The sequence below is a fragment of the Macrobrachium rosenbergii genome, chromosome 1 (assembly GCF_040412425.1).
Source record: "Macrobrachium rosenbergii isolate ZJJX-2024 chromosome 1, ASM4041242v1, whole genome shotgun sequence".
NCBI classification, from domain to species: Eukaryota; Metazoa; Arthropoda; class Malacostraca; order Decapoda; family Palaemonidae; genus Macrobrachium; species Macrobrachium rosenbergii.
Genome location: NC_089741.1, coordinates 18,682,050 through 18,697,494, shown reverse-complemented (window position 1 = coordinate 18,697,494; position 15,445 = coordinate 18,682,050). Strand labels below are relative to the sequence as shown.

General features: G+C 36.5%; 1 protein-coding gene across 3 annotated transcripts in view; it reads right to left on the bottom strand.

The window, feature by feature from the left end:
• Positions 1 to 3,108: 3,108 nt before the first annotated feature.
• Positions 3,109 to 15,445, bottom strand: part of LOC136839293 (ADP-ribosylation factor 6) — a 30,407-nt gene continuing 18,070 nt past the window's right edge. For all 3 annotated transcript variants that reach the window (XM_067105182.1, XM_067105264.1, XM_067105354.1), the window contains exons 3-4: positions 5,930 to 6,128; positions 3,109 to 5,691 (exon numbers count right to left, since the gene is read on the bottom strand). In XM_067105182.1, the coding sequence (XP_066961283.1) occupies positions 5,549 to 5,691; positions 5,930 to 6,128 (342 nt within the window). In that variant the 3' untranslated portion in view covers positions 3,109 to 5,548. The remainder of the gene's footprint in view (positions 5,692 to 5,929; positions 6,129 to 15,445) is intronic.

Genomic DNA, 15,445 nt, shown 5'->3' with positions numbered 1-15,445 from the left:
ACTTCTAAAGATTCTTTATTTTGAGAAAAGGCTTAGCAAAACCAGTATATTTACATCTGTCAAGATAAGAATTACACCACAATCCTGCAACATGGTGTGAACAGAGATAAAACTGTATAGTATGTATATCCAAAAAGGTACCTTTAATGAGGAAAGAATAATTAGCTCCTAATTTTTTTTAAGAAAATGACACCCTCCTTAATAAAGATACTGTACTGTATACTGAAAATATCCTTAATAATTGCCTTTGAAGATGTTATTCTCAATAAAATCAAGAGGTTCTGTTTACTCTGGTGTCATATTCCCTAGGCCCTGGCAACACAGTGGTTAATAGTTGTAACATAAGCTCACTGTACATACTAATTTCTATTTATCCAGACTACGGTACAAGCATCAGTCATTACTGGGTATACTAGAACTCCTTAGAAAAAAACACACAAAAAAGGGGACAATCGATTTTGCTTTGTGGTATATTCCAAACTCCATGTACTCAGATTCAAATTACTTGATTGATTCCATTGAACAATATCTTAGTAAGTACTTTGAAGTCAAAGGCCTTCTTTCATGTTATTTAGAATTTTCAACAAACATATTTTAGTCTGCATGGAATGTACACAATCTCATAAAAAAATTAGATTTTATACCTGTAATGTGGAAGCCACAGTAAAGTCCCTAGTACAGACCATCAATGATTTTACAGAGTAGTTGAGCCAAACCCATCATTTTTACATTTGCCATCAACCACCGGGACAAGTCCACAAAAAAGTTTTTTGTAGGAAAAGGCTCTTTTTGAGTATATTTGTTCTTTCTGTTTTCCGTACTGTACAAAAAAATTAAAGACATTCTGATCAATTCACAAAAGACTGAATGCTGCTATCTAAGAATGGCAGAAGGTATAATATCAAATTGGTACATATCAAAGAATAAAATTGCTCAAAAATTTTCAACATTTATGTCTCTGATCAGCTTACCGTAACTGTACACATCTTTCCTGATGCATTTTCAACAGAAATGCCGATTCATCACTGAAAGTTTCATAAATGAAATTTACACTGGATAAGTTGTACTAAATATTTAATAATCTGGTTATCTGGAGTTTTACAACTTTTTTTCATCAGGCAAGATTAAAGACGATGATATATGCAAATCCAACACCGTATTCACCAAGTACTCTGGACTTTGAAAATGTCTCTCCATCAAAATAAAAGTATGGACTTACAACAGACTCTTTTGTCTTCATAATTATTCACATCTTATGTCTAGATCTTCATTTTAAGGGTTTAGGCAGATTTTTTTTTTACATTTTCCTCAATTGACCGTACTTTCTACTCAATCATCTGGTATAGGTCCTCGTCACATATGCAACCTGCTCATCTTTACCATCACCCTTCTACATGATCTGCCAGGCCTTCCCACTAAATGAAATTCCATCACTTCCCTATCTACCTCCTTAATGATTCATCACCTCCCATTTTCATTTATTGCTCAGCCCATCTTGATTCACTTATGCAGCCTCTAAACACAGACTTCATCTGTGGTGCAACATCACACTATTCAACCTATGGATTTTAGCGTTTTGCTCTTTCAAAATAGCTTTACTGAAGCCTACAACATACCTCAACCACTTGACTTGTAGCATGACCTTATTAGCAAATTTTAGCGATGATTCTCAGAATTTCGCACCGACTTTACAAAATTTAATTTTCTTTGGTCAAGTACCCATGTCTTCACTGTTAACAGCAGCACAGGCCCTCCACATTTGCTTTCAGCAAAATCATCTCATTCCATTTTATCCACATTATTCTTTTTCCAACTTACCTCTCAACTCCCTCAAAATCAAGCATGCGACTGAAGCAACAGATTCGTTACACCCTTTTCGTGGTCTGCCTCCACCTTTGTCCTTGCTTTCTGTTGCAGTTAAGTTCATTTCACTTTGATCTTTAGAATTACTTTATGATTAATCATCAAACACACCACTTCTCATTTGATTGAAGAGCAAATCTGAAATTAATGAAAAATGTATATATGGAACATCTAGCTACTCTTCCGTGAATTATCTTTAGTTCAATTTATACACTTATACCCCAAGCTAAAACCAATCTAACTTCCAGCATCTAAAATTTATCAGAAATTTAGACAGCCAAGTTGCCACACTCCAAGAAATTTTAGTTTTGTAAAACAAAATGCATTACTTTATAGTACAGTACTTCAATTTATATCACTGTACTTAAAAATTATTACAGGATAGTTTAACCAAGTTCAATTACACAGCTGGCATTTAGACAAGGCATGGGCATAAGATCTTCAAATATAATTAAATGTTTAAAAAGACAACCAAATCTCATTCAGTTTGTTCATATACCTATACATTACTCAATATGAGTCAAAATTGTCCCAAGTCCAGGTCCACATGACACCTGAGTTTCAAGTTTCACTCCCTTGCTACAACAGTAATCTAGTAATTCACTCCCTTGCTACAACAGTAATCTAGTAATCCAACATTCTTTGCAAATTCGCTTTTATTACAATTCTTCTGGTTTGTCCTATCCTTCTCCTCACTAATGAACAGTAATTAATTCCTTGAAGAAGAATTATATTTCAAATTCTTTGTAACTCCAGAATCTTTTATTGTTATCTTTCAGACTGAACTTTGGTAACTTTTATATTCAATCAGCACTACCTTACAGAGCCTAGTGCATTTTGGGGATGTGCACCCACTGTAGCGGGGAATAGAAATACAAAATAATCACTTTGAAGAAATCAGAATACTATGTTGAATATGTTATATACTGATATGGCTGCTCTGAAGGGTAACTAAAGGAATATTTGAGGTCTTAAAAAGAAAAGAACATCTTTAAAAAGGTTTCAGTTTTAAAACTTCTTGTTCCAAAATAGACAGGATATCAAATAGAAAATACAATTACATTATGTTTAGAGTACTGTATTAGTACAACAAAAAGAAATTATAAATGAGATGTTCCACTGAAATCAATTTCATTTTAAATGCAACGTCAATTACACACAAGTCAAACCTGAAAATATTCTGGTCTTTACCTTTCAAAAAACTAAATGTTCTTTTTACTTCCCCGCTCATAAAGAAAAACAGAATTTTGTTATAACTTTACTCAAAATACAATATACAATAAACAATTTTAGGCAGTTTAAAGTACCGATCACTTTGCTGCCCCTCTTACATTACATCCACTGGCATCAGATAAAAAATGACAATAAACTTTTATTTTACAAATTATAACTATGTATTAAGTAAGCACATGTAATGTACAAGCAGCAGCTCATGAGGTGTAAAACTTCACAGTGCATTTTATGTGCTTTGCGGTTTAAATTTCCAAGAGGAAAATCCCTTTACATTATAAAAATCTGAAGACAAATAATTTACATTAAAGCTAATATATTACAATAAATTCAAATAACATGTGCAGTGATTCTAATCCCCACAAAATAAAGAACAGAGAAAGAAACAACTGTCCTTTTATCGGAATGGGAAAATAACTACTAATGAGTTTTGTCATGGACTAAGCAATCCACATGTGACATGCTACAAATTAATAACCGAAATAAAATATTAATGCAGGTAATATCCGTCATGCAATACCTAACAAGACTCAATCACTTTCCAGACAGAAAAGTCACTCATAAATCTAAACTTAAGCATTTTTATAATGAAATTTACATCGAATTCAAATAATTTACAGATGATCTAATAAGAAAATGACACAGCATTAATAAAATACTTTAATGCACTCAAAAAATATACACCAAAGACAGCGCTGGATCAAAAACTTCAACAAGACAGGAGCTTAACAAATTAACTTCCTTAAATTTTTTCTTCAAGTACTGTATAGTATTAAACATAAAATGAGGAAAAATAAAACCCCAAGAAACATTAAAAATGTTAATGGCAGTGTGGGAGGTGCTCTCTTAAGCGGAACAATTGTCATTAAAGATCGGTTAAAAGGTTCCACAAGTTTCAAAACACTTCATTCAGTCAATCGACAAAGTGCCATGCTCAACAACAAAACATATTAGAAAAAGATACAAGATAATAAACATGTTTCTGTTTATTTGTTATCCATAGGTTAGCAGAAACTAATACTGAAATTATCCTCATAGTATGGGACTATACATTGTGACCGGCATAGAAAATGGCAATGTGCCATTAGGCTTCTTGATAACCTTGCGACTAAGCATGACAATGCTGGCAATTACAGATGCACAAACCTCACTGTGCCTTCTAAGCTTGACCCTACAAGTTGCTAATAAATCTGTAAGGAAATTTTCTAGGAGCAAGTCAGTTCTTAGAATTCCAAAGAATGAACTCAGCGAAAGCCCTGTTGATAACTATCACAAAACCCTATCACAAAAATAAAAGAACGCAGATATGTAACTGTAACAAAATAAAAATTAGAAAGAAATGTAATTTTCAAAGTAACTGCAAGCCAAATTTTTACAATGAAGCATCACATGCACCAACTACTTGCATATCATTACTGTCAATATATACATCATAATGACTACATAATTCATACTACTCTCAAGTGTATAAAATTAACTATTCCCATAAAGCTACTTATGTTCGCAACTTGAGACAATAAATACAATAGGTGGAACTATACACTGTCAAAAATGACTGACCCCTGACATATCGGACATATGACTTATCGTGGAAGAGTCCTTCTAACGGACTCTGTCTTAGCTTTGTTATTTTTAAATCTAACAACAGGGTACCTTGAGCTGCTCTCCTGCAAGATCTGGAGAGCACCATATGAATTCTATGTACAACATTAAAAACTATAAGTGCAGTGCTCAAGTTTTGTGTCTTTGTGCCCGGGAAGAACGAGTGAAAATATGACCAATAATGGAATCTAAAGCTTGCCTACATGAAATCCAAACCTACTCTGTAATAATAAAAAGGTTTATGGATGCACCATTGTAAAAAAAATTATGTCTTAACTATTATTCAGAAAGATTAACCTTTGAACATATCTACATCAACAACAGATTTTCAAAATAAAAAATAAAGAAATTTATCCCAGCTGGATAAAACAAAAGGAGATCATCTAAATATATCCATTTGGTAAGTTTTTGTAAACAATATCCAACTAATCAAAAATATATGTTCACCAATATTTTACAAGATTTATAAATGATGCTTGGCAGGCGGAGATGGCACCCTACAGCTATACAGTACTGTTATCAGGTCATTAGTTCTTCATTAACTGGCGAGGAGATCCACTCGGGCATGATTTGTTTCCCAGTTTTCAGTGACCACTGCATCTATTAGACAAGGAGTTCATTTACATATCACATTTTCAAGTCTCACAACACCATGCTTAATCAAAACATTTCAATAAACTTTCAAGAACAGCCTGTTACACTTCCCCCGATGTGCGAGATGTTTACGTACTCACAAAATCAACACTTTAAAATACGTCCCAGTTCCAGCAAACTTCTCAACCACATTACGAGGCGCCATCTCTCTCTGCCGAGTTGACTAATGAAGCTAAGAGCCAAGCATTCCACTAAATCATCATGATTTGTGGTTGCTGGTCAGCCACGTTAAACCCTCGTATAGTCCATCACCTGTTGTTGCACAACACGGTTGAACATACCAGTTTCGGTCGCGAATTCTTGTTAACCCTAATTTTTCTTGTATTTCGTGAGGTTTCATAGCTGGAAGAGAAAATTCACGTGATTATAAGTCATAAGTATTACACTGTTCATCCTTGTGGAACAAGGCAAAAGGCCATGAACTTGCATGGCACATTTCGAAAGAACAACAGAAGCCCATATAAATGAAAAATGTTTATCTAATAAGTAACTGCACATAATACCATTTCATAAAAGCAGTATGCCCAATAAAATAACTTGCCAAATAAATTTATACTTTTGTATTCATTTGAACACTTACCATCAGGTAAATCCTGTTTATTAGCAAATACAAGAATAATAGCATCTCTCATTTCCCTGTCATTGATAATGCGATGCAATTCTTGCCTTGCTTCGTCAACACGATCTCGATCAGCGCAATCCACTACAAAAATGAGACCTTGGGTTCCTGTGTAGTAATGCCTCCATAGCGGGCGTATTTTGTCTTGTCCACCAACATCCTGATATAAAACAAACGAGAAGTTAAAGTTAAAAATACATATTTCTTTCCCATAACTTCTTAATTTTTCTCAGCAACACTCTCACTTCATTATTTTGCTTAAAAAGCTAAGGGCCTGAAATTAAAGTTTTAAATTCAACAGGACTGAAATTCACATATATAATACTGTGTACAGCATACAGCATTACCAAAATGTTTGGACTTCATGACTTTTACACTTGCCTCCTTTAGGATATTCAATATTCATACAATGACAAATATTACTGTACCACAGTTTAACCAGACAACACTAAAAACCCTAACTCTCACAGGGTTGTTCTAAAGGATTTGTTCACAACAAGGCCTAATCATGCTTCTACATAAAAGTTTGCAATTACACAGTAGATACATGTACTGTACAGTAAATAAATATATACAGTATATACACATGCAAAAGATGGGTAAAAAAAATTAGAGATTTTACACTGTATTGATATAAATACTGTAAATTAATTTGCAAAATACATATATATTGTAAAAAGGGTTTTTTTTTTATCATTTCAAGCTTCCCACTCTTCATTATTTTATGCCAGGCTTTTCCATTACAAGGATGAAGACTGGTAACGTGTTCTCTACAATTTTCTGACTTGGCCTACTTTCTACTTTATTTCCCAAATTGTCCAGGTATTTAACCATGAACCTCTAGTGGATTTTCTGAGCTTTCATGCTGCTCACTGATTTTATAATGAAAAAAGTGGTTGGGGATGGAAAAGAAGGTTAAGACCAGAAAAACAACAAAGATGACAGACTTAGAATATGCAGATGGTGCTATTTTAATCTGTAAAACACCACAGATTTACAAAACTTTAACAGAATGAATCACATCTAGATATGGAATGAAACAAATCTAAGAAAAATGTTAGTAATGAGGACAGAGTATGCAAAGGATGAAACAACATTAGGTAGAAAAATGATAAATGAAGCTGAATATTTCAAACACTATACTGTATTTAGCAGCAATAATATCCAGTACAGGCTCCCTAAGTAGGAATTTTAGTGAAAGATTAATGATGGAATAACAAACAATATGCAGGCTGAAATACGTCTGGAAACCAAAACCGAAGTTCTATAAAAAAAAAAAGATTATAAACAAATTTAGTACTATCTACAGTATATTACAATACAGACATGACTCTTGGTAGACAACGAAATTATATCTAAAAGATTTTGTCAATTTCAAAGAAAAGCTTTAAGAATACAAGGAGTCAGATGGAAAGATCAAATGAGGATTGATACCATTAGGGAAATTATGAAGTTCCATATGTAGATGAGATAATGATGAAAGGGATAAGGAGATGGCTTGGACATGTCCTTCACACAACCCTGGGAGAACAATATATGATAGTGTCAGCTGGGTTCTGTAGGCACCAGAGTAGTTTTTCAGATTCAGACCTACTTGGATAAAAACTATGAGAACTAGTTTGGTAAGACACATAGCACCGGAAAAGAGAGGAGTGGTGGAATTTCACAGATGCCCTTTGCATTAAGTGTCACTAGAGGCAATGATAATATAAGGATACAGAAATAGGTGTATCTGGTCTGGATACAGTAAGTACATCTTTGGCTAATCAAAAAGTCATCAATCATGACACTTTTAACAATAGGTAACTTTTGTAATGTCACTAATGGCTATAATAAACATACACAATCTTGGAATGCTTCATTTTCCTGCATGCATGTATTACATCATCTTAAAATGCCTGAAAGTACAATCATTTAAGAATTTATAGAGTCAGCAAATCCCAATAAAAATTTTGTAATGTTTCAAAAAAAAAAAAAAGCATCAAATGCTTTTGGAACATCACAGAAAAGAGCATTAACCCTTATGGGACGGATTGAGCCTCAGTGTGAAGTAAAACAGGTTTGGGGAGGTGGACGGATTGAGCTTCAGTGTGAAGCAGCATTACACACCACTGTTATGGTAATAATGATTCAAAACAAAGGTGCCAATACTTCTATATGCTATAAATTCACTAATGGCAACTTTTATACAGACATGAGAGTTAGGCCAGTATCAGTAATGCTTGTGACTTCAAGGGGGGAAGTACTGCGTCTCTCTCTCTCTCACGGGAGTCTTTTTTAATATTTGCTTGTAAATATACGAAGGGGTTGCTGTTGTTTTTGTTTTTGTCTTTTACGATAGTATGTCAGTTGTAAATGTAATTTTACAAAGAAAATGGCAAAGAAATATTAGAAAAAGCGTGTAAAAGTAAAAAAAAGTTACTGAATCATCCTTCTCGTAATTTTACATGAATATTTTACAACAAATATGCCAAAAACTTGTTACTGCTTTCATTTCTTATCTGTTTTGATATTGTGTGAGCAGTAATAATTTTACAAAATACAATAAATTTATTTATTAGAAAAAACATATGTAAGTTGGTAAAATTTACGATTGTCTTGTAAATGAGGCCCCACAAGGGGTTGTAAATAGTAATTTTCAACTTCTCGTGGGAGGTAGGGAAAATTTTTTAGAATTTTTTTATTTATACACCATGTAAGTATGTGTCATTCTCTTTCCATTGATGTGATTTTTTTTTTATTTTGCCGACCTCAAAGTTTCCCTGGTCTGGGGTGCTACACATTGATAAATTATGCCGTCCCTTCAAAGCCTCTACAATTACTATTTTCTAAATGGGTCAATGAAACCACTGTTTATATGCTATTTTAAGACCTAAATTGATGGGATTGCAATTTATTATCTTTCCATATACCAGTCTAGTTCTGATCATTCGTCTAATTTCTATGCATAAGGCCAAAGATCTAGATCTTACACAAATAATCATGGTATTGTCCTATTCTTTAGGAAGAGTTTCTAGTCTATGGTAAATTTGATAGTTATAACAATATAGTAAGGAAAAGTTCATTTACATGAAATGTGACAAATTTTCATAATAAAAATTATTATTTGGATACTTACTTACTGTTAAAGATAGCTTATATCCGTGACAATAGGCATTCAAACAAAAGATCATGTCGCTGACTCGGATGAGTGTCTCATACACCTGTTCTTTACCAGGTGTGTTTCAAATGTTTTAGCTGTCAGAATTCTCCTTGACAGCCCACTAAGTAGTGGGATTGGGCGGGGTCTACTTTAACAGTAGATAAATATCCAAATCATAAACTTTATTTTCAAAATTAATACTATTTGGGATGACTTTTACCCACTGTTAAAAATAACTGATTCCCATAGTGAGAAGATAATGGCAGGTAGTGCCACTAGACAAAATCAGCTCAGCCTATCAAGCTAAAGGTTACTTCTGTGAAACCCAACTCATTCTTCAGGGAGCAAAGCTCTCATATGTGTGCAGTAAAGAGCAGCCTTTTGGAGAAAACTGCTTCAATTCAGCCAGAATGAAATAGATTTGACATGAAGGGACCTTGTGCCTGGGTAAAAAGCCCCCCAAAACGAGTCAATTCAAGTTAAATACCTGTATGATATAAAGGTATGCTCCTCGGTATGTACCTTCATGCACCCCAAAATATTAAAAACCGGGATTTAAAATAGAGAGCCTAAGAGATTGCTCTTTCTTCAGTTCAGGAAAAGACTTTACCCACTGCTATTAGCAGACTAAGGGCTGTAACGTTTTCGGACGTGATTCTACGTACTTAAGATAGTGACCAGCAAAAATTTAACTGCACTTCTACTGCACCTTATTAATCACAACCACAAATTGTCTTAAAACTAAATGAAGTTGCAACTGCTCCTACATAATGAAAGTTTAATTTCTCAAAAAGCGAAAGGTATGGAACACATTTCTCATGCACAAGCCTGATGAAATGTGTCAGAGAACATCATGTTCATTAACAAAGATGCTCTAGATTTGTTAAAACCTCAAAACAAAAGGTTAACTTTCCCTCTTCCTGGTTAAGATGCATCCCAGACCATCCAAGACTGGAAGATGCAAAATATACCGGAAGATGCGTTAGCAATTCTCTGGTAGACATCAAAGGTGCCTCACACTGAGGGACCTGGGGCAACCCGAACGAACTGTAAGGTCTGTAAGGTCTGAACCTGTCTAAATAAATGTTAACTGCCATAATACGATACACAAGTGTTTCCTCTTCCTTTCCCATCAAAGACGTTAAATTCGGAACTTATAGAGTATGAGAGAGACCTACAGTGTTAGAAAGTCCAAAAATCTCCAAAAAACATTCCTTTTGTGGCTACTAAGACTCTACAGGAGTCACTGAGCAATTCCTGCACTCGAAATTCACTCAATACTTTCCTCAGAGTTAACAAATGTAAGGTAAATGCATCTGAATTTAGCCAACAAATGGAAGGTACAGTAACTGCATCTAAATTAGGCCAAACTTGAAGAAAAACATACACCAATTTAGCCTGAGGGCCCTGAAAGTAGAAGACGACTGGTCATTCCTCTACATCAGCTTGCTAACAAGTCCACATTTGAGTGCTCCCCCCGTTCCACAGCTACTGGCAGACTTGTGGTATGATGACCATTCCATGGGCAGAACTTGTTCTTCCTGAATCCTCAATCACAAAAACATTATCCTTCCCTGGAATGAACTGCAAAACCAATACTATGTTGTTCATTTCTGGCCAAAGACGTACTCTTTCTGCTATGACTTAGTTTCTGACCAAGTCTGCATTGCAGAAACCCTTCCAGATAGCTAAGAGTTCGAGTTCTTAGGGATAAACCTACCACAAATCTCCAACACTTTCCACCACCCTGACACCACTGTGATGGTCCCGGATCACTTAAAAGATTTAATAAACATTAGATTCAAGTTGCAATTCTGTTATGCAAAGACCACACGGTAACTGATTATCCTGACATTCTTAATTGAAGCCATGTGTCTAACAAAGAAAGCCATTACAGTGAAGGAAGCTTCCTTAAGGGCTCAAATTCTTTGAACAGAACAAGTGTCAATTCTTCTACCTACAGAAAAGCTTGAAAATATGAGTCTACCCTTAACCCCAGATAGGGAATGACTGAGCAGGAGTTAGGGATGCGTACTGAAAATCATGATGCACAGAGACTGAGGCAGACAAAGTGACAGATCCTTGGCCTTCGGATTACCATCAACAGTGTTAGGTAACTTGACCCACCTGACTCAGTATAAAAGAATTCTTGCACCTAAAAGATGACACCATCCCTCTATGGGCAACAAATTCCTCATGATACTCGAGACAAAGCACCCTGAACAGGAATACCATCCTTGCAAATAAACACCGAAGGGACTTGCTCAACTGAGGATCTATTGGTATGTGGAAAACACATCCTGCATGTCCACCAAATCATCTAATTGTTCTTCTAGAAAGTCACTATAACCGTGGAAAAACCATGACAAACGGCGAGATGCATTAAGTTGTTCTGTTTCGTTATGTCCAATACCGGGCATCAATTTCTGGGTGCTTATGGCACTACGACAAAGTCAGTAAAATCCTGGTGAGTATCAACATCTGCTCTACTACATTCTTCTCTTAATTATAACCTTCTGGGTGCTTATGGCACTACGACAAAGTCAGTAAAATCCTGGTGAGTATCAACATCTGCTCTACTACATTCTTCTCTTAATTATAACCTTCTACTGAAGAAAGGATACTTCTACTAGACAAGGCACAGAGGAGACAATGCCCGTGGAGAACCTGTAAGGAATCATAACTCTCATTCAGTACCTCCACCTCCCAAAGTTCTGCTCTGAAGTTTCTCCAAACATGCCAGAAGGCCTGCAATTGGCCACCTACCGGAACCACAGGGTTGAACAGATCCTCAAAGGTATAAAAGACCTGAGAGAGAAAAAGGTACGAGGGCCTGAAAGAAAAAGTCAGGCCTTTTCACCCCTGGGAAATTAACCAAGAAATTCTCTATTTTTCTTTACCAATATATCCCCCTTAACACCTTAAACAGAGTCAAACTTAGGTGGTGCCCCGAAGGAGAAACCAAAACACCTTCCATCTGTACAGGAGAAACCTTGACAACACATAGGAGCAGGAGAACATTCACCTACAGTCATAAACGGCTTTGACCACAGAAGTCAAAATCTCTAAGACTCCTCCCTGCTAAAGTCCTGCTAGTCCCACAAACACTTTACACTGGCACCACACACACACACTAAGCTGGCACCACAAAACTCTAAGCTAGAACCACAAACTCTCTAATCTGGTAAGCTCAGTAAAAAAAAAAAAAAAAAAATCAACAATCTAAACAGTGACCTGGACAAAAAATCCATCTCACCATGTCCACAGCACTTTGTCAGTCACAAGTTTACATTTCTTCAAAGGAATCAGACAGGCAAAGAAAACAGAATCTTCAAACCAAGATGGTTTAAACACCTGATTCTTAAGAGGCAGCTCTCCATGAACTAAAAGAAAAAAAAATTAAAAACCAGAAAGGCAAAAGCTGTAAGACTTAAAAGAAACTTTGTGTGCCATAGTAAAAAATGCACTCTAACTGAAGACGAGAGCTTGGGTTTCTTCAAATACTTAATGGGTGCCAAAATACTTGAATATAAGAGACCTGTTCTCTACAGGGCCTCTTTTCTCCACTAAATAAGGATAAAGCCAAGTGCAATGCTCAAGCAAACACTTAAAAACCAAAGGAGATTCCTCCAATTCAAACTCTTCCTCTGCCAAAGGAGGTGCTGGGGTGACAGCAGCTGACTACCTGCAAAGAAACCCTGACTCGATAAACGGGGAGGATGCGGGAAACCGTCTGAAGTGGCTCACCTGAGTCAAAGCAAGTTGGCTGAGCAAGAGACAAAGCACCCTCAGGCAGAAAAGAAAATGGGAAAGGTTGTGGTACACAGGAAGACGAGTGACAGAGACACCCCCGCCTTGTCCGACGATGACTCGGCATACTTGAGGGCATTCCCAGACTACATATTCTAGAAAGCAAAGCAGCTAGAATAACATCTAGCATGGAAATTACAGAAGATTCCATAACTATGGTAGAATTGGAAAGAGAAATATTACAAGCAGAAGGAAGAGATTTGCCAATAGCCAATGAAATAGCATGTAAAGAACAAACAGATGTATTTCAAGGAAGAAAAATAGCAGACAAGGATTTAGTACGAGAAACAGATGTAGAAGAGATGTTTTCACAATTGACTGACTCAACGTAACACCAGAATAAGTACAGTAAACCCCCCGTATTAGCGGGGGATGAGTACCGCAGCCCCCGCGAAAAGCTAAAATCCACGAATACTTAAAACCCCTCTAAAAACATTTAGAACTGCCTATCTTGATAGTTTAAAACACAAAAAAACCCTCTAAAAATGCTTATACCTGAGTATTTTAATAGTTTTATGACAAAAAGTGCATTCAGTCATGAAAATGATATGAAAATACAGTAATTAGTGAATATTTCTCAATGAAAAATACCAGGAATGGGCGAATTTCCGCGAATGATGTGTATATACATTCCACAGAGAAATCCACGAATAGGTGAGTCTGGGTTTACTGTAAAAACTTGCTATACAAACATTAACAGCACTGTCTATACCTATGTAATTAGTACTATCAATGCCAACAACTTCACTAAATGCTGACGATAGTAGAAGTCGAATTAAGGTGAGGAGATTCACAGTTACCGAAGCAATCTTTCCGCAGCTAAAGCCTTAAATAAGACAGAGCATGAAAAAACGAGAGGCATGTGAACCACACTGCCCCAGGGACAGCCCACTTCCCTGGCAGTGAACTCTTCCAACTGGTGCAGGGCAGTCCTAGGCTTGGGTTAAAAACAGGCGAGGGCACCAACACCTTACCTCTTACAGGGGAACTTGAAAAATGACACTTATAATAGTTTTATATATACCTACCAAGTAATTACATAGCTACTAGTTTCGTTTAGTCACAATAGCTTAAATTCAAACTTCGCGGTAGCGACACCGATGTCCTGTGTAGGTGACTAGTCTTGCCCCCTAACGAGATAGTTAGGAATAACTTAGCAGAGAATCCTCAGTCTGCTTATGCTTGTGTCCATCAAGAGGGGAGGAGGAAGGGCTCCGATCATGTAATTACTTGGTAAGTATATATAAAACTTTATTTTATTATAAAAATGTCATTTTTATATAAGCGACTTACCAAGTAATTACATAGCTAAATCCCACACTGACAGGAGGTGGGAAACATGGACACATTCTACTCTAAAACATTAAGCCATGTAATGAATTAGAAATAGAAGTTGCTAGCATTGAAAACAATGCTTGTCATTCCTTGTTAGTTAAGAGAGCCTACAGTATAAACTGCCTCTGGCTGGTCCTCAACTTAACCTGTAGTGGAACGGCAGTAAAACCGAGGGTTGCCTCTATCTACTGAAGGGGGAGCTTTGTAGCAGAGTAGCTACTACGATCGCTACCACAGCATCAGTGGAAGTTAGGCAGTCAAGGAATTATCTGATGGCTAGTAGAACTTTTAAAGGTATCCTTGCCCTGGGCGCAGTACCATAATAAAAACAACCACATTATGTTGCCACCTACACTGAAGTAAAACCTAAACTCATCCACTAAGAGTGCCGGGTGCTCCGGACACACTGTATCCCGCCCGGCTACCCAAATTTCGACACTTCACTACAATGTAAATAGGCAGTAGGAGAAAATCCTACGCTTCCTTCCGTGATACCATGCCAGTAACAAAGAACGGTCATACCACCAGTAGGTTGACTGTTGAATTGATGTAAGGGATATATAGCATTTGAAAGCTAATGAGGTAGAGGCTGTTCTGACATCTTTAGCTTTCACTAGGAGGAGAAAAATGCTTCTCTTAAATTTGAGCGTGTCTCAAAAGATAAAGTCCATTAGGATAAACGCCAAGATGTTCTAATCAGAGAACGAGACGAGCTCTTGTCCTAACTCCCTGGGTTAAGGATGGCCTGGGACTACTGGCTTTTAGGCAATACTATACCTTCCAGCTGGGCAGAGCTCTCTAAATTCCTCCTCAGGCCAGCGAGAGCTATGGCTCTCTGAGAATGAGCTGGCACCAGGTGCAGTTGCTGCCAGGAGTTCTAGTCAGGGGAAGAAAGTAGCTCTTGCCATTACACCATAGGTTCTGGATGACCTTCAAACCTGAACATTCAAACTGGATAGAAAACTTTAGTCTTCCTCAGAGTCAGTGAGCGCTACTGGGCCGTATCTGGAACATTCGCCGTAAACATTTTTGCCGTAGGGAAACTTGCCTCAGGAATTTTCGCCGTAAGATAATTTCGCCACATTTATTATCAAGTATATATGGCTTACAATATTGTTAATTCGATTTAAACATTTTAATAAGCGAAGTATCTTGTTATCAAGTTTATCTGGAACCTACTACCTTTACAT